General features: G+C 41.0%; 2 protein-coding genes across 8 annotated transcripts in view; one reads left to right on the top strand and one right to left on the bottom strand.

The window, feature by feature from the left end:
• The window catches only part of fmoda (fibromodulin a), a 49,130-nt gene extending 29,953 nt beyond the window's left edge, over window positions 1-19,177 (top strand). The window contains exons 3-9 of one of the 7 annotated variants that reach the window (XM_086040295.1): window positions 11,054-11,144; window positions 14,099-14,159; window positions 14,719-15,002; window positions 15,783-15,905; window positions 17,147-17,287; window positions 17,370-17,637; window positions 18,545-19,177. In XM_086040295.1, coding sequence (XP_085896421.1) covers window positions 14,760-15,002; window positions 15,783-15,905; window positions 17,147-17,287; window positions 17,370-17,637; window positions 18,545-18,696 — 927 coding nt within the window. In that variant the 5' untranslated portion in view covers window positions 11,054-11,144; window positions 14,099-14,159; window positions 14,719-14,759 and the 3' untranslated portion in view covers window positions 18,697-19,177. Of the gene's footprint in view, window positions 1-11,053; window positions 11,145-13,491; window positions 13,511-13,615; window positions 13,635-14,098; window positions 14,160-14,628; window positions 15,003-15,782; window positions 15,906-17,146; window positions 17,288-17,369; window positions 17,638-18,544 lie in introns of those variants that run through there. The other 6 variants (XM_086040289.1, XM_086040292.1, XM_086040291.1 and 3 more) reach the window with 6 other exon arrangements.
• On the bottom strand, window positions 4,860-9,645 carry LOC147142313 (lumican). The gene is made up of 5 exons (XM_086040286.1): window positions 9,360-9,645; window positions 7,468-7,796; window positions 7,064-7,388; window positions 6,598-6,915; window positions 4,860-5,037 (listed from the first exon to the last, which is right to left on the bottom strand). Exons 1-5 carry the CDS (start codon window positions 9,409-9,411, stop codon window positions 4,886-4,888), a joined length of 1,176 nt encoding a protein of 391 aa, XP_085896412.1. The 5' UTR covers window positions 9,412-9,645; the 3' UTR covers window positions 4,860-4,885.
• Window positions 19,178-19,189: the final 12 nt, after the last annotated feature.

The following is a 19,189-nucleotide window of genomic DNA, read 5'->3' as shown; positions in this document are numbered from 1 at the left end:
GATCTTATGACAGGAAGGTAACACACACACGCAGTCCAATAATATTGTTGGTGATTTGAGGAGGAATGTTAAAAGTCAAGAAAATCTCTGCTCCAGAAAAAAATAACACGTGCTTGCTAATGTTCAACCAGTGTCCGAACTTACCATCTGTTTTAACTTTTAAAGTTATGTAAGGTGAAAATAATGTGTTTCATAGGAATGCAAGACAATTTTGAACTTTACAAAATATTATACAAATGTAGATTCAATGTGCCTCACTTTTCTACAGGTAGAAAAAATATATTCTTCTACCGAGTACATTTGGTCTCCGTGACAACAAGTAAAATGTAGACTTCCATGTTCGATGGAAAAGTTGTTGTTGCGAGCTTCAAATGATATTTTGTTTTGCCTTTTGGTCCCATTACAGGCATAGGTCATTTTCTCTTGATGGGCATATAGTAAACGCTCAAAACTTTCATGGTAGTTGAACGCCTCAAAATTTGTAAAATAATAAGGGAAATACAGTCCAAAGTTCAACCAAAAATTCACAACAGCAGAAATCAGGCTCAACAGGGCTCAGCAACTGGCATCTTTCTAGGCCAGATTTTTCATAGCGTTGTTTTTGTTGCCAATAACATTTTGTGTGTTCCTTTTACTAAGGGTAATCATGGCGTTAGAACTAACATTGCCCTCTACAGTATTTAAAGTTGCTTAGCTTGCTAAACTTTGCCACAGTTTTCCAGAACCAAATCAAGGAGCGACAAAGAAGCATCTGGAAACATTAACAGTGTGAACATAACAGCAAATACTTGTGGACAAAAGAGCTTTGTCTTTGGTTGTGGTCATGTCTAAGCTGAATGCTTCGTGTTTGTATATTATACATGAGGCTCCTGAGCGATCAGTGGATTTTTAGTGTTGTTCTGACACCACAGGAGCTTCTCTGCGTGCAGATTGTTTTGACTGCAGGTTTGGAAGGTATAATTCAACCCTTCAGAGGAAAACGGGCAGATTTATTCTGTTTTTAAAAGTCTGAATAGGTCATCCCCATGGCAATGAGTCCTTGTGGGAGAGACTTCTGAAGAAACAGGTTTTATTATTGTTTATAGGCCAAATGTACTGATCTGAAGAGAATGCAAGAGTAGCATATTCACCTGATCATATTGGCTTTGACTCTTTTGCAAATCTGCTTCTCTTAAAGAGAAAGTCAACCCAAACATATTTTTCAAGAATATGTTCCATGCAGGCCCACTAGTTGAATGCAAGGCAATATGATTAATATGAAATATGAGTTAAGCAGCAAAATCCACCTGTTTTCAGCCATCTCAGGGAGCGGCCATTTTGTCACTTCTGCCGACTGAAAATGACATCACAACTGCTCAGGGCTCAGATAACGACCAATCACGGTTCACCTCTTTTCTGAAGCTGTGCTCTGGAGTCACCCACCCCTGATGTACAAGGTCAAAAGCTAAAATTGCGAAAATGAAGCACCTTGACTTGATGTACCACACAGCTAGCTTGTAATGTGTTATACGCCCCTGCAGCGCTTCCTCTCGCAGCATAAACATCTGACATCTGGAACAAAAACCTTTTGGAGGGATGCAGCAGTAGTCTGGCGTTGCTGAAGACTGAATTAATGAGAACGCAGTAAAACCAAGTCTAATAGGAGAGAAAAACATGTTGGAAAAGTTGGACCACCTCCCAGCTCCTCTGAAGTGGCCTTATTAACCTCTAATGCCGACATTTATTTCTTTGTTTTAGTGGAACTGACAAGATATACTCTTTTAACGTGTAAGGCTTGACAGCCACAGAGTCCAACACTAGCCCGGTAACTCTTGCCAACTCTTTTTTAGCAGTGGAGGAGTTTTCGTCAACAGCCTTTTGTGTCATGTAATCAATAAGATAAATCCAGTTTAGAATGAGACCGGTGCCTCATGTGGGACTTGGCCCAGACAATGTGAGCCTGCTCAGACCATCACAAGCACTTTGCAACGCTTTTAAGAGGACATGGTGTCACCTGGAAAGTATGGATGTGGCTGATTTAGTCATCCTGTGTAAGACGCAGACAGAAAAACAGTGATTCCCGCTATGTTTAGATGACACATGATCACATCGTCAGAAAAGTTAACGCACTAATGAAAATATTGATGGCGGTTGATTTGAACTTTGGCACGATTTTATGTTTCTCTTAATGTTGGTCGAGTTCCGTTTTATTACCTTACAGCGTTCTGTCTGTGCCCTACAAATCTGTTTTTCGGTCATTTGCCCGACTGATAGTGAATTCCGATGCCACGTATGAGTGCTTCATTACCATCAAACTACACACAAGGAAGAATGCCCACTGTTGTTTTCATATGTGATTGCTCATGGAAAGAAAGAAGTCATGTTAAGAATACGGAGAACTGTACAGTACCAACACGTGTCACCTGGAGTGCACTTTGAGAGGTCCTCATGGCCTGACATTGACCTGACAGTTCTGAGATAGTTTAAGCAGATGGAAGTCAAGCAGGAAAACGATCACTTCAGGCTTTGTCAGTTTCCACCGAAGCTTTATCACTTTCGCAACACTTGAACACAAGGCAGGCTCTTTTGGGCTTTCTCGATCCTTGCTAACTGGGGACTCCAGATGCAAGAGTTAGCATGCGATGTGCAAGGAAGGGCGCTGTCCAAGTCTTGGTTGATGCGCTCAGTCTGGCCAGGGCAGAACAGAAAGACTTTCAGACCGAAGAAGTCCAAAGTGAGCTCCCGTCAGAGACATTATCCAAGAGAGACAGAAAACGTGTTAAAGCAACAAGTCAGCGGTTTGGGTGGCAGAGGCTGAGCTTGGTTAGGGCAATGAAGTGGCGACTTTGGAAAGTCTAACCACAACTGTTAACGACAGCTCTATTGCTCTTGGATGGAGACATACCAGAGACAAAATCCAGGTCTATGCGGGAGCACAGGTGGCTGAGGCTGGGTAAGAGGTGGACAAATCCAAAGCTGAGGCCTTACCGCCATGCATCCATCCATTTTCTGTACCACTTGTCATGATCAGGCTCACGAGCTGAGATGGAGCATTCCCAGTAGACTTTGTGCGAAAGGCGGACTACACCCTGGATTGATAAGGCCTGACTGGGATCACAGCATAAACAATGCCAAATGATTTTTTTCCCTCAGTTTGCTGCCATGATCCGTATCCAAATTGGTTATTTGAGAGTGAATCTTTTGAGAGTTTGTGGCACTTTACCGACCGTCACAAAGATTCTCCCTACATCTGATGGACAATGAGGCATAAAAGCAGACCTTAAAGTGGAAGTCAACCCAAAATATTTTCTTCAAGAATATGTTCTATGCAGGCCCACTAGTTGGAACAAGGCATTCTGATAAATATTGCATTTGTGGAAGAATAATTAATCCACCTATTTTTAGCCCTCTCCGGAGGCGGCCATTTTGTCACTTCTGTCGACTGAAAATGACATCACAAATGCTCAGGGCTTTGATTTCCGCTTGAAGTGTGGAGATCTTGATTCGTTTCATGATTCATGTTAAAGATACGGCACACACATTGTAACACAGACCAAAGTTTTCCTTCCATTTTCTATACAGGTTTTCCTGTTCACACTGTCACTGAGTGGGAGCTGAACTCACACAGCCTGTACTGAAGTCAGGCAAATGTACCATGACACCGTCAGTGATGTAATACAGGTGCCAGAGAAACATAGTAACACTCGGTGAAACCATAAGACAAATGTACCCTGTTATATGAGATGTCTGTGCGCGTGCATGATGTCAGCAGTAGATGTCATCATAAACGTTGCAACATGACTGTCCTGAAACAATAGATACAAAAAGGAAATAAGTGCGTGTAATAGATGTTATTGGGCAAACCTGAAAAGCAAAGGAGGAAGTCGAGAACAAGTTGGTTAATTACTCGTGGACAATTAGCTATAAGGAAGGAAAGTTCCTCTTATGCAGTAAGACTATAAAGGAAAAGCTAGCGGGGAGCATGTTTACTTTTTCATGTTCAACCTTCAATGGCACCCAAGTCCTCAGTCTCTTTCCAGCAGAGACTGCGCAGTTAGGGAGGAGGAGGAGTTTCAAGGTGAAGGAAAGGCCCGTCACAGCACACTGGCCATCTTCTCTCATCAAGACGAGTTCAGACTTCTTCCGCACCGCAGCCATTTCATGACGGAAGACTCCAAGGTGACATGCCAACCCCTGCAGCATTTCATTTCCATTCACTTGAATGGGGATTATAACCTCAGTTTGCAAGAATGCAGTCTTGTAAAGCATTAAATGAATAAACCGAGGTTTCGATGTTACGATTTTGTTTTGTTTCATGACGCTTCTCTGTTATTTCGTCTTTCATGACAGCCACAAAAGGTGGGACGGATTAGAACATAGAAGCTCCGTAGACACACCTGATGTGACTGCCGTTAAACTATCTGTCGACAGGGAAAATATGATGCCGATTGTAAGGGCCCATGAAAATCTAGTTTCAAAATGGCTACATTTGGGACCCTTTGAAAAGGAAAAAACTATCACGGCCCCAAATCCTTGACTTTTTCATTTGCCGATTTATTGTATTGGTGCGGCTACGAGATGAGATGTAACGCATTCACCGAAGCTCTCCAGAGCCAGTTTGCAACGTTTGCAGATGACTTTCACCTCTTTGCGCCGCTGCTGTGGCTTTTGGCCCAACCGAATGAGTCAGTCTCCCCGGAGAACGCTACTGAGTTTTGCCATTCCTAAATGTTTGTCATGGCGCCAAAACTGACATCGCTGTTACACCACTACATGTACTATTCCATTCAGACAGACATAAGACAGCATGTCACACTTGGTGTCAGAATAGGAGGCCAAAATAACATGCTGAGACAGATTAAGGATTCTAATGAGGAGTTTATTTCCTTTTCCTTTTCTCTCACATTCAAATGTAAATACTTTGAATCACTCTCAGACAGTAGACCCAGTCAGAGGGGAGATGCCGGTGTGACATGTTGTTACCGTCCAGTCGCAGGATCTTCAACCGGGAATAGGCCAGAGGTCCCACTTCTCTGCAGAAACTAGTCACGTTGAAGTCTAAAGTGAACACATTGTTATTAAATGATCGATTCGGCATTATGTCATGGTGACAAAGCCTTTGGTTTCGTGCCATGCTCTGTGTGTTCATTAGAAGAACTCGGGCAACATTTCCTCTCACCCACTCTGTGTTTTCTATTACACCTCACAGGTGCTGTGGTTAAAATGGAGGCCGTGAAATGGAGGCGCTTTCAGTCATAGCGCGGCTCTCGGCTAAGACCAGCTTTGGCGCGGCCACCGGTGGTTTTGCGAACAAACCTCTGCGGTGTGTGTCATCATGGAAGTGTTTTGCTGTCTGCTCGACTCCCTGCTCGAGGAGACAAGCAGACACTTTCCTCACCACAGTCTTTGAGGCCAAATTACTTCGGTGACAAAAGGTTTTCTTTTGTACTCAGTTGCAGTGTAAAGTTGAAATCCAGTCGACAGCAGGTCAGAGTGATGGAGAGCAGATCGAGAAAGTGGAAAGAGGAGAATAGAAAGTAGAACAGCATGTGCTTCTCGCTCATCTGGCACCATTTCCTCTAGTCTAAAACCATCACAGATGTTTTCATACCAATCTCTTTTTTCTTGTGCAAACCTACTTTTTCCTTCATCATACAACATCCCCTCCCCTTGCTCTCCTCTTTGCTCATGGGATTTATGCACCACTCCACCTAACTTTGTTGCAGGGCCAGAATATGTATATATATATATATATATATATATATATATATATATATATATATATATATGTGCTGTCAAGTGCTGTCAAGCGATATTTTTTAAATAATTAATCGCAACATTTTCCATTTCCAATTATTAACTTTTGTTGAAATTATTCAAATTGTCGATTGCGATGTATGTACACCAATTCCTGCCCGCTTTATTTTACTCAGATAACCATACAGTTAGTAAATATTCAGCAACGGCAACCTAGGTGTTTAATTACCTCACATGTACGAAAAAGCTACTGTACATAATAAACCATGATCACAAGCCTCATTATCTCTGTGTACTCACCGAGTTGTGATCTGATCTGGATTTCTTTTTGTCGGTCTCAGGTCTTTTTCACATCAAGAAGTTGATGTAAAATGCTTTTACGCTTCACTACACTTACTCTGATGGCCTCCGCATGTTTTCCATCATGGTATAATGAACACAGGATTGAATGATTAAATCCTTCGCTCTCAACAATTTCTCAGTCCACATAATTCAATAGCCAAGGTGCTACTTGCGCTTCAAACTAACTTCCGGTCTCCAGCTGAAAATGATGTCATTGTCATTTTGTTGATGAATTATTCCGTTTAGTTCTTATCCCACGAACGCAAGATGAATAAGAGAACTGTAATTTACTAGTGTCAAATCAAAGTGTCAAATTAATGTCAACTTTCTCATAACCAGCAATTAAATCTTAATAAGTTACAATGCCTTAGGATTTTTAAAGGGAAAAAAAAAAAATGCTTGAAGAAAGTAAAATGCTCTTCCACAAAAAGTGCCTCATGAGTAGACATTTGTGTCTCTGGAGACAAAGATAAATTCAGTCACAAACAGGCAGATGTGTTGTGTTTATGCACAACTCACCTTGTATCTCATTGGCCTCCAGGTAGAGGTGCTGCAGGGTGGTGGGCACTGCGGGGATGCTAGTAAATTTGTTGTAGGACAAGTCCAGTTCCACCAGGGTAGAGAGGTTGAAGGCCTGGGGGTGAATATTGTCACTTTTCAGGTAGCAGTGGCTTAAGCGAAGGTACGCGAGGTTGCCAAGTCTCAGGAAACTGTCCTCATCAAGCCCTGAGAGGGAGTTGTTGGACAGATAAAGCTGCTGCACTGAGGTTGGTAAATGTCTGGGGACTGACGAGAAGGAATTCCCACCGAGGTCCAGCAAGTTCAAGTTAACAAGACCTGAAAGACATGTGTACATGCTCAGTGCTATATTATTGCACTCCGTTGTTGTAAGAGGCGTTTCTGATTATTTTGAACCTCTCGTGGTCTAAAGCAAACCTAAAATAAGAGGAACATCAGCCAACAGGAAAAAGGAAGACACTTCTACCTCGAAGCTCTCCTTCTTTGATGGTTTTCAATATGTTTCCCTGCAGAAGCAGCACTGTCAAGTTCTTCAGGTTCCTGAGAGCCTCGGGCCCGATGCTGCTGATTTGGTTATGGGCCAGTCGGAGCTGCTTGAGGCCATCCGGCAGATTACGGGGCACTGAGCTCAGATGGTTGTGGTTGGCAAAAAGATAAACCAGTTGGGTCTGGCTTTGGAGGATACCCCGGTCCAGCTGGTCACTTTTCAAATGGTTGTGGTCCAGAATGAGCCACTGGAGTCCGGTGAAGTTTGCCAGAGATGAGACGGTGAGGGAGGAGATGTTGTTGCTCTGTAGAAGAAGTAAAAAAAAAAAAAAGTGAAGTGCTGAAATGTAAAATAGAAGATGACCTTCTCAAGCATTTTCCTACCTGAAGAAACAGGTACTGCGTTCTGGCCGGTAAGAGCTCCGGGACATCCGCCAGGCCTCTGTGGTCACAGTACAGTGCCGTGGGCCACTGAATGGGGCAGTCACACTGTTGTGGGCAGGCCTGGGGGGTGTTGGCTCGGTACCAAGCTGTGTCTATGCGGCCCCGCAGGCTCAGCACGCTGGGCTCGCCCAGCAAGCGGTCGATCCACAAGGGAATGCCGCCGTAGTCCATGTCGGCAATAGTGGTTGTGGAGGCCACAGCAAAAACACACGACAACGCCAGCAAACAGCACAGCGCATCCATGGAGACTAGCTGGCACCCGTGTGAGCCTGCATGGAAACAACATCCACTCAGTTAACTCAGTTCTATTTACTTCCTGTAGCAGCTGACCTCTGCTCACCGTGCAGCCAAACTTAGAGGAGAGTCACTGGCGCTAAGATGGACTTTTACGTAGATTTACTGGAGAAATCCAGAATAATTTGCACACTTTGCACAGCCAAATAAAAAAAAACATATTAGTTGGACGTCTTTGGTGTATCGTTCAACTGTTGTATTTTACAGGAAAAGAATCCTATTCAAGGATCAAAGAAAGCCATTAGAACAGTCTTTGAATCGAAATATACTTTTTTTTCCCCACATTAATTACAAGATTTTACTCAAGTAAATGTCGGTTTCAAGCTTTGTAAAAAAATGTAGTCGAAAAACATGATTAATCGCGATCGATTATGGAAAATTTTGCGATTAATTAGTTTAGAAAAAAATGATTGCTTGACAGCACTAATATATCTATCTATATATATATATATATATATATATATATATATATATATATATATATATATATATATATATATAGATAGATATAGATATAGATATAGATATATAGATATATATTATACACATACTGTGTGTAATGGAAAGTATTCAGACCCCGTGAAATTTTTCACTTTCTGTGTCATTGCAGCCATTATTGTACAAAAAGGTCATTTTATTTCTTTTATGTTTCATTAAGGTACACTCAGCACCACATCTTGACAGAAAGAAACTGAAATGTAGAAATGTCTGCATATTTATTAAAAAAGAAAAACTGATATATCATAAGGTCATAAGTTTTCCTACCCTGTGCTAAGTATTGAGTAGAAGCCCCCTTTTGAGCTAGTACAGCCTGGAGTCTCCTTGGGAATGATGCTATAATTTTTTCACACCTGGATTTGGGGATCCCTTGCCATTATTCCTTGCAGATCCTCAACAGTTCTGTCAGGTTGGCTGGTGAACGGTGGTGGACAGTCATTTTCAGGTATCTCCAGAGATGCTCAATCGGGTTTATGTCAGGGCTTTGGCTGGGCCAGTCAAGAATGGTCGCAGTTGTTCTGAAGCCACCCCTTTGTTATTCTAACTGTGTGCTTCGGGTCATTTTCCTGTCTAAAGGTGAACCTTGGCCCAGTCTGAGATCCTGAGCACTCTGGAAGAGGTTTTCCTCCAGGTTATCTCTGTACTTGGCCACATTCATCTTTCCTTCAATTGCAACCAGTCGTCCTGTCCCTGCAGCTGAATGTTATATATTATTATTATATGATATTAATATATTATTGCTATTTTGTTGATGTATGCAAAGTGCTTTGCTACAGCCCTAGCTGTTGTGAAATGCGCTATATAAATAAAGCTGTATTGTATTGTATAAGCACGCGTGTAGTGTCAAGTTGTGCAAGTGATACTCCCACAGCGTGAAAGCATAGCACAAGCCAAAAGTCGAGCAATCATTCGAAGTTAACGATGCTGCGGCAGATATAGGCAGACACCCATTAGCTTGTCACATTTCCAGTTTTCAAGGCCCGCACAAGGACATTCAATATGGAACACAGATGCACATCCAAAGAAGACCATAAATTTACCTTTATGTTCAGGAGAAATGTTGATGAATTTCCCAAATGAAGCGCTCGGCATCCTGCAGGAGCACTGAAGACTTTTGTGTGTGTGTCAAAGAGTGTGAGAATTTTCATGCTATGTTTACTTGCTCTCTGATACATTCCTCTTCCTCAAAGACTGGCGCCATCCCAGACTACCTCCAGGCTCTCCCCTCGCTAAGCTACCAAGGCAGTAACATTTGGAGTAAACATGTCGCTTGTAACACGGAGATAAACATGCACATGGCCGTGTGCACATGCATGTGTGTGCATTTCACTGTAGTTTTAGCATGTGCGTGTGTGTGGGCGTGTGTGTTGCCTGAAGGCCTTCCACTGAGTACCTGGGGATCCAAAGAGACCATTCTGTGTGTGCGCGCATGTGTGTGTGCGCGTGTGTTTTGCGTCTATGCGCCTGCTGTCCCACATCACAGAGGAGAGCAAAATGATTCCAGACTTTTCTCCCAAATATGAGGGGAGATCGTGGTGAAAAGGTTGAGAACAAAAGGAAATATTGCAAGTGCGCCCTCTTGTACAATCATGCAATCAAAATAAATCAACATGCTGTTAGGTTTTGCGCTTTGTAAGTGTCTGCTCGCCATTGGTTGACATAGCAGCTATTTGTTGACAATCACAATTTGTCAGAGAGTGGTATTAATTTAACATTATATTTATCATTTTCATGGTCGTTTGCAGTGGTGTAGAACTACAGTTATCGACTATGGGGAAAATGGGAACTAATGTTTGGATTAGATACAGCCACAGCTCCTCTGCTGGTTGCAGCCAAGTAGTGCACTCTGTATTGTTTCAGAATGAAAATGAACCGACAGAATTTGAGAACAAAATTCAGAACATTAGATATCCCCTCATTCGTAGTTTTTAATATTTCCATTAACGATGTAGCTATCAAATATGACAAAAATTAAAAACAAATGAACCAAAAAAAAAAAAGAATGACCAAACGTGAGGAAATTTCTAATGTAACTTTTAGTCAAGGCCAAGATGTGATGGGTTGGCTCATTTGTCTTCGCACTTTCAAAGACTCGCGGCGCTCTCGGGTTGTTTCACATTAACACGTCTGGACCTTTGTTATTTTATTTTTTTTACCTGAAAGATCACATTTAATTGCCATAATTTGACCGCAAAGTGAGTCATTGCCAAAGCAAGTGTTGTCTTGCAACTTTCAACACCTTCGGAAATTCTACGTTAAGATTTGTTCTTTGTTATTAGCTAACAGATTGCAACATTAAAGGGACACTTGAGTGGGCTGAACATTGGCACTTAGCCTATATTACAGGTCTGTATGTAAAAATTATGTCACCACTTAAATTCACCCTCATAAAAGAATCTGTAGTGTTTTTTTTGTTTTTTTTGGGGGGGGGGGGGTGACTAAAGCCACAGATTGGCCCACCCTCTTTTGTAGCTTGGCTTGGTTTTTCTATCTCAGCATGTACATCATAGTGAGGAGGCCAGCGTTGTAATATGTATTGTTTGTTGTCTTGGTTTGTCACGTTGTGCTGTCAACTGTAGTGTCTGAAACTGTGATTAATTGCCACCAAAATTCATGTGCGCATTCCTACTTCCTAGAAGTGGACAATAGTAGGAATGTGCATATGAATTTGGGTGGTGATTCGTCAGAGTTTTTGGACATTTAGCGACGCTAAAGTTTTGTTATATCTCCATAGGCAGATTGGCAGGCAGCCATGTCTGTTAGCTCTCGCTAGCTTCTGCTAGCTCCCGTGGCTTGTCGAGGCAGAATTGGAGTTTGGGAAAAAAGTAAGTCAAGCCAATCCTTACAGATTTAAATGTAATATATAATGACCTATGAACAATTGATCTTACGAAAAGCCTCTCAGAGCACATTGTGTTTGAGTATCTTATGGAAGAAAACAGGCTGTACGTAGGCTGCTGATTACTTGCTCTTAGCCAAGTTAGCCATGGAAAGGCTTATTGTTTTGTGATATCGTCAGAGGTTGAAGTGGGGCTTAGTAAAGATGTCCACATATATTTTGGGGCCGACTGATCCCTGTCATTGTCACAATATTACAGATGTGTTTAAATGATTTGGAATGGACAAATAATCCCCGGTGCGTCCCATGACTCCCACCAAGAAATAGGGGAGGGGAGCGTGGTCATATTGCTCATTTCCTGGAGGTGGTTTTAAAGTCGTTTTTTTATTGATTTCTCCAAAACTAATTGATATAATTGAAAATACAAGCTAATATAATTTTCCTGATTAAGAAAAAAAGAAACATAAATTGAGCTTGTTTGTAAAAATGTGACTATCCTGGTCAGATGATCCCTTTAACTAAAATCTCAGCACGCAATTTTACTTACATTTCTATTAAAGTACATTGTGGAATATTTTCCTCTTTGTGTCTAAAAACGCAAATCAGCATTTCTTGAGTAATCCTTAAAAGAGTTTAAAAAGGCAGATGCCTTCATGAACAATCAATTGGGTCCTTTAACAATAATTTTTATAAGAATACATGACAAACAATATAAAAAATGTACAGGTAGTCAGATAATATCATTTTATCGGGATCAAAAAATCATAAGAAGTACATTTTATATTACTTTTCCCTTCTGTTTATGTCATCATCATTTACTCATCATTTACTTTTGAACCCATAAACGCACCATCTGGCCCTCTTATCGACAGCACCTCTTAGCATTCACAGTAGGGGGCAATGTTTCTTTTTTAATTCATATACAGGTGGGCTTGGTGAATCCAAGACGTTAACAAAACGACAAAAAATACAAACATTTATTTTAAATCTCGGTGTAATAATTGTTCTTGTATTTTTAGTAGGACTTCAATAGAGCATGTGTGCATTGTTGATCTACAGCATGAGCTTCCTGAACATGGAAAATGTTTAGTGTAGAACATGGTCTTTAGGCGACCACGGTTGATTTTTTTTTTTTTCATACTTACAAGGAGAACAATGCCATCCATATAAACTTCCTTCAATATGTGTGAAAAACCCTGTGTGATGTAACCTCCGTTCAATTTGTGTTTGCAGACATCTGCTTTTCATTGTGTACTTTATGTTGTTTCCTGCACCCCAGGCCGGGTGCTGGTTCAAGTTACTTTTAAAAGGGAAGATTTATTTTTTCTTTAAATGATCATTCCTAGTCACACATCCATAGTAATCAATAATGTACCTCTTGCAATAATCCTGATTTCATTTGTTTATTTTTCTTTTTAATTGATTGAAGAAGTGACCAGGATATGTGGTTCCTGTGATGTAGTACTAGTAAGAGCCAATATGTTTGTGTGCGTAAACCCCCCCCCCCCCCCCCACATATTTCACACATAAAGTTACACCAGAAGACAGGTTGATTAAGTGTTCAGCTCACACGAACAGAAGTTTGCCTCATCTCAGATGGTGTTTACACAGCTAGGATCATGAAGCTGAAAGGGTGGCGGGTGAAGGGTCATACTTCCAAGATGGCTTTGGCCACTCTGAAATATGCTTAATTTGTTGACCTAGTCTTTTTGCATTCTTCCTTTGTGGGTAGCATGTAAATATCTAACTAATTTACCTTGCTTTGAAGCTTTAGCCACAACAAACTGTCTTAAATCAATTTGCCACCATTGTTCATCATCTTAAATGTAGGAGACAATAAATTGTGTACTGTTCCATCCATTGCGCGGGTGGTAGTTTGGCGAAGTTGGTCGTCGGAAACGCTAACGGAAGCCCGTTTCAAATCATAGGCGGACAGCCCTATAGGCGATTACTATTTTTCCTGCCCGGACAAAAAGGCGGATGGATGGACGGGGGAAGGGTAATAAAAAAGGTTAAAGGACTGCAAATTTGTTGTAAAATGCCCAGCTTTCAGCTCTAAAATCTTGGGTCCGACTTTCTAGTGTAAACATGTTCAATTCATTAACAGCTACATCATTGTTATTTATTTTCTTAAATTACAATGTATGATTCAGCAAACGGTGACAGCGAAAGTAACATTATTTTGATGAAAAGACGAAAAGGAAGCACGTGGACACAAAGTCAGATGGTATTTGAGAAGCAGGAAGTGACCCACATTAAGTCCAGACAGCCAACATGTGGGCAAACTCGCACGTGTGTTCATTTAACCCTTAAAGTAACTGCTTAGAGAAGGACGTTCAGGAACACGTGAAGGTTTGCTTACCAGCCCGTATATGCAAGTCTTTGTGCTGTTTGTGTTTGATTTACATTCACTGGCAATTCAAGGCAATCCTTTGACGCCAACATACCCCCTAGTGGCTGTACATGAGCATCACAGGTGATGACATCATATATACTCATGTCTTAACCCCCTGCCCCTCACTCACTAGTAGAAAAGTCATATTCAATATTTGCTTCAAAAACCATTCTATGCCATAAATATACAAGCCAATGAAAGTACCTGCAATCATCAGTTCATTGTGTGTCAAATGTCATAAACAGAGGAGGCCCCTGTATTAGTAATAAAAATCATCAGTTTGTATGCACAATAATAGTAGTCAAAGCAGCTCCCTCAGTATTTGCACAATAATAGATTGATGATTGATGATTTAACAACAACAAAAAATAAAGAGCAAAAAAAAACCTAATCATTTTGTAGTGTTGTGTGTGTTTCTCCCAAAGGGGTGCAGGAGGGTGGATGTTAAGAGCGGAAGAAACCATCACAGTGAATGAGCGAAAAAAGGGGTGGAGACCTTAACCTCTATTTTTTTTTTTGTTGTTGTTGGTCCGTGTGTCCTCCAGTCTTGGGACCACTCAGACACAGCAAGGTGGACACAGAGAAGGGGCCCGTATCGCAGAATAGGTAAAGCGTATAACGTTGTCTGTGTGTGCGTGTCCGTGTGTGTGCGTGTGTGTTAGAATGTGTCCGTCAATGTGTCTCTTCTGGCAATTAGAACGGCATGAGGCCTAATAGGAGCTCTGTAAGGACGCGCAGATATGACCATACTAGTGTTATTGTTTGCTGCTCGGACATCAAGTTGACTATTGGAGACTCCTCTGAAAATTTGGACCACTTTTGAGGCCTCGCTACAAAGAGTGCATTGTAACCAGGTTTCCATTTCTGTCCTGGGCATTTTTTTTAAACTTCCTCCTTGGGTTCCCTGTGGATTAAGACTTGTAAGAATGTTGCTCCCTGCAGGCAATCCCATTCCAAAACTATGCCAGTGGCTGCACTTTTTGTATTTGAGCGTTAACATGCAACTTATAAAGTAAGGAAATGCTTTCAACAGCTCTTAACTACTATAAACATGCACATTTCTGTCACCATTCAGGTTAAAGAGGATTTTGCGTGAGTGCCGCCATGCATCCGGTGATCATCCTCTTGTCTGCCCTGCTTCCACTCTCTCCTTCCCATGCACAAGATCCTTTTGCCTGGCTGTACAGCCGCCGGAGCTCCATCCAAATGGACACCACAGGAGGCGAGTGCCCCCCTGAGTGCGACTGTCCCCCGACCTTTTCCATCGCCATGTACTGCGACGCACGGGGCCTGACAGTCATGCCCAGCGTCCCTTCCCGGATGAAGTACTTGTACCTCCAAAACAACGCCATCACAGCCATATCTGATTCAGCTCTGGTCAACGCAACCAATCTTGTGTGGCTTATGATGCACCGCAACCACCTCACATCTGATGGCATCAGCGAAAAGGTAAACTTATCAGTTACGAGGACCAAGGTTATTAACAAAAAACGAACCAAATAACTCAAACTAAAATTGAAAAAATCATTTTCATTCGTGAAATAAAAGGAAAAAGACTATATCTTTGAAAAACTAACTAAAACTTAACAATAATTATAGCGACAACAACGTCCGTTGTTTTTGTCTATGTCGATTAATATGATGCATGAGTTTGCAGGGTTAAATTTTAATGCATTTATTTCGGTATTGATGTACGTCCGTACAGAAGAAGGAAGGTCAAACACTTCTCCCTGACAACACTTGTACAGTAGTTTACTTTACTTTATTACACAATACTTAGTGACCTTTTTATATTTTGCACTCTACAAGTGATCCATTTAGTTAACCCATTCACTGCCAGACATCTTCAGACGCTCTTTTATCCTAACGTTTGGAAAAATTTGAAAAACAATATGAATGGCTGGACTGTGAAAAGACAAATAAATACGTCAATGGCAGTGAATGAGTTAAAAACTAATACTAGAACTACTATAAACTATGCTAAAGCATCATCAAAAAAGAAAAGAAATTAAAACTAACTGAATTTAAAAAACCAAACGTGAAAATTAAATAAAAGTGGACTATAATCAAAAATCCTTAACTATTATAACCCTGACAAGGACACACAAGTTCACTTCAGGCAGTTGCATGTTAGATGGACAATTTAGAGATTTGAAAAGAAAAGCTGGACACTTGAACATTTTGAGTCTGAATCTTCCCAATTTACCAGGATGACCACATTGTTTTTAGGCCTTTTCGAAGTTGGAACGACTGGAGCGTTTTTATTTACAACACAACAACTTGACCAGCATCCCTCGTAACCTCCCTCGCACCCTTCGAGACCTGAGGATCAATCATAACAACATTGAAAAGGTAACACTTTGCAGCAGTGGTGTAGTGTTGTGGGGCTCACATAATTGTGGTTGTAGTATATTCATATTCAGTGCAATGTTCATAGATAATATCCCGGACATGAACATGTTGTGGGGAGAAAAAGTCAAACAGAACTTCAACATCACTGTGAATGACGTCATGAGATTTGTTGAAATATCAGCAAATTATGTTAAAGGGAAGTCAACCCAAACATGTTTTTTTCAAGAATATGTTCTATGCAGGCTCACTTGTGCATTTGTGGAATATGTTAAACAGAAAAATCCATCCAATTTTGTCAATCTCAGGAGGCAGCCATTTTGTCACTTCTGTCGACTGAAAATTACATCACAGTCGATGAGGGCTCAAGTAACCACCAACCACAGCTCACCTGTTTTCTGAAGCTGAGACATGATTGGTCGTTATCTGAGCCCTGAGCAACTGTGATGTCATTTTCAGTCGACAGAAGTGACAAAATGGCCGACCCCTGAGATAGCTAACAACGGATGGATTAACTTATTCCACAAACGCAATATTAATCAGAATGCAGTGTTTCAACTTGTGGGCCTGCATAGAACATATTCTTGAAAAAAATACGTTTGGGTTGACCTCCACTTTAAAGATCCTGTAAAGTGAATTCATAAATTTATTTGAAGATAATTAAAGGTCCATTTAAAATGCGACAAATTGTTAGTGAAACAACTGAGTTAATACAATAAAACTTTATTATTGACTCATATTATTTCTTTTTTTAGAATAAGTGATTCTGTTTGAAAGGGTTTTAGTTATGTTAACTCATTTCATTGTATTAAGTACTCTTCAGTTTTACAGTAGGGCTCAGTTGTGTTGATACAGCATTAAACTGTTTTTCACCATTTCAGTTTTCCTGATTTTTTTTCTTTCTGGTGTGGCTTAAATGCCGCTCGATAATGCACTCTGGCATCTGTTATGAATTGCCCTCCCCCACTATAATAACAACTGAGTGCCTTTGTTTGCACCAGCGATTCTCCGGCAATTGTGAGTTTCTTAGTCCTAATGACTTGGCCCATTTCTACAAACTACTCCGTGCCTACTGTGCCTACACCCCAAAATGGATGCCCCAATTTACAGAACACAATGTTTGCCCTCTTGAAGGATGTGACAGAGGAATACCAGTTCTGTGCAGCATTTTTCATTTTGCAGCTTTTGTTATGCTTTGCTATTGCTCACTAGAAGTACATTATAATAAAGTACCTGTTGCCTAGGTAACACCTTCAGACCTAGAAGGAATGGATAACCTCACAATCCTGCATCTCCATGACAACGCTATCACAGACATGGGTGCATCGCTGAAGTCCCTGACATCCCTCACACTGTTGGACGTCAGCGCCAACAAGTTGACAAAGGTGAGTGTGTGCGTGCGTGACTTTTTGTGTACAAAATACGGGCCTCTGTATACTTCAAGACTTCCCTCTCTCTCCTTCCAAGGTGCCAGAGGCTCTCCCCGAACAATTGCACCAACTGTACTTGGACTCCAACTCCATTGCCTCTCTGCCTGAGGGCTTCTTTGCCGCTTTCACACAGCTGCAGTATCTGCGGATGGCCCACAACCAGCTCACAGACAAGGGCCTCCCGTCCAACATCTTTAATGTGACAGGCCTGGTGGAGCTGGACCTGAGCTTCAACCACCTGGAGAGAATCCCTCTGGTCAGCCCCGCCCTGCAGCATCTCTATCTCCAAGCCAATCACATAAAAGGTAGGAAGAGGCAGGATTTTTTTTGACCACTTTTTCACTTGGTCATTTTCATATTAAATATGTTGTGAGACGGCAGCACGAGTGCCTGCTCAGTTTCAGAAAACAGCTGAGCCATGATTGGTTGTTAGTGCAGCCGTGAGCAACCGTGATGTCATTTTCAGACGGCAGCAAGTGACAAAATAGCCGCCCCCTGAGATGGGAAAAAAACTGGCGTATTTTGCTTCTTAACTTAAATTCCACAAACGCAATTTTAATCAGAAAAACGTGTTTAGACTAGTGGGGGCGCATAGAACATATTATTTAAAAGACAATTTTTGAGTTGACTTGCAACAGATTTTAACTTAATGCAACGAATATTTACATTCTAAACATATTTGAATGCAATAAAAAGTGTGTTTTACACAACTAAATAGTCAGTCAGCGACGGTATCTCTCCTTTTCAACTTTTAAGTGTATTGCAGTAAGTGTAGGTACTACTATAACCCCCCCATAAAAAAAAAAAAACATTGCTTGAAAATCTGCGAAATTGTGTGATGGCGACAATGGACAGTGTAGTGAAAATGGATGGATGAATTGAGGTTAATAGGATACATACCAGAAAAAAAAAACATATTGCCCATAAACTATCAAATGTGCTTTTACTTACAGTAAAATCTTAATTTACTGTATCACATATACTTTATATCCTGCCGCCAAACAGAGTTTATGGCAAAGTGACAATAACTGAAATAAATAAGCCAGCCGCCCCCACTAAACCGTTTGAATGGCAAACTAATACAAAGTCACCAATGCAGGTATGATGCAAACTGCAACAGTTGTGAACCCGTTTTCACGTTTTTACATATGTCAGTGGACATGCTAAGTGCTAGCAGATGACTAATTATGGTTTTGTCTTGTGCTGTTGCAGAGTTCACATTGGGGAGTTTCTGTAGTATCGTGGACATTAGCAACTTCTCCAAGCTGCAAACTCTGCGTCTGGATGGGAATGAGATCAATCAGCAGGACATCCCATCGGATTCGTCACTCTGCCTGCGTTTGGCCTCCAGCATTGACGTTTAAACGTGTACGCGACCTTTGCATAACACCACCTCGATCAGAAACTTTGTTCTGCATTGCTACTGCTGCGGGATTATTTTATATCCAAAACAGACATTTTTTTTTTCTTTTTGGATTTTTTGGGAATGTTTCTGTGTGCAACAATAACTTTTGTTATTTCAAGAAAAAAAAATATTATTTTAGAATTTTTAGGGCCTTTCACAAGTATTATTTAGCAAGGCTTTCTTTCCCTTACTCTTTTTCTTGTACTTGAATATATTTGACAACATTGTCGAACTAGATTTATTGTACGACAAGTTTGACATGACTCTTCCTTTGGTCAGCACATGTTGGTTGACCTTAAAGGTACGTAGTGGAATTGCATTCACAAGATAATCTTTCACAAATTGACAATGCTTGATTTTGTACAAGTGCACTCTTACAGTGTTGAAGATTATCATCTTTTTCTTTACTTTTTGCATGAATAAAACACAAACATTTGACATATCTGTCTTAC

The sequence above is a fragment of the Filicampus tigris genome, chromosome 9, assembly GCF_054856515.1.
Source record: "Filicampus tigris isolate MCC_2025a chromosome 9, RoL_Ftig_1.0, whole genome shotgun sequence".
NCBI lineage: Eukaryota > Metazoa > Chordata > Actinopteri > Syngnathiformes > Syngnathidae > Filicampus > Filicampus tigris.
The sequence above is the reverse complement of the archived record's forward strand: the minus strand, read 5'-3'. Positions and strand labels throughout refer to the sequence as shown.

What these genes read in the sequence shown, in the direction of transcription:
- LOC147142313 (XM_086040286.1), bottom strand. Translation starts at nt 9,411, where the DNA reads ATGCCGAGCGCTTCATTTGGGAAATTCATCAACATTTCTCCTGAACAT. An exon ending in CATTTCTCCTGAACATAAAG is followed by an intron (nt 7,797 to 9,359) that starts GTAAATTTATGG and finishes GTTTCCATGCAG; the next exon opens with GCTCACACGGGTGCCAGCTA. An exon ending in CAAAGAAGGAGAGCTTCGAG is followed by an intron (nt 6,916 to 7,063) that starts GTAGAAGTGTCT and finishes CATGTCTTTCAG; the next exon opens with GTCTTGTTAACTTGAACTTG.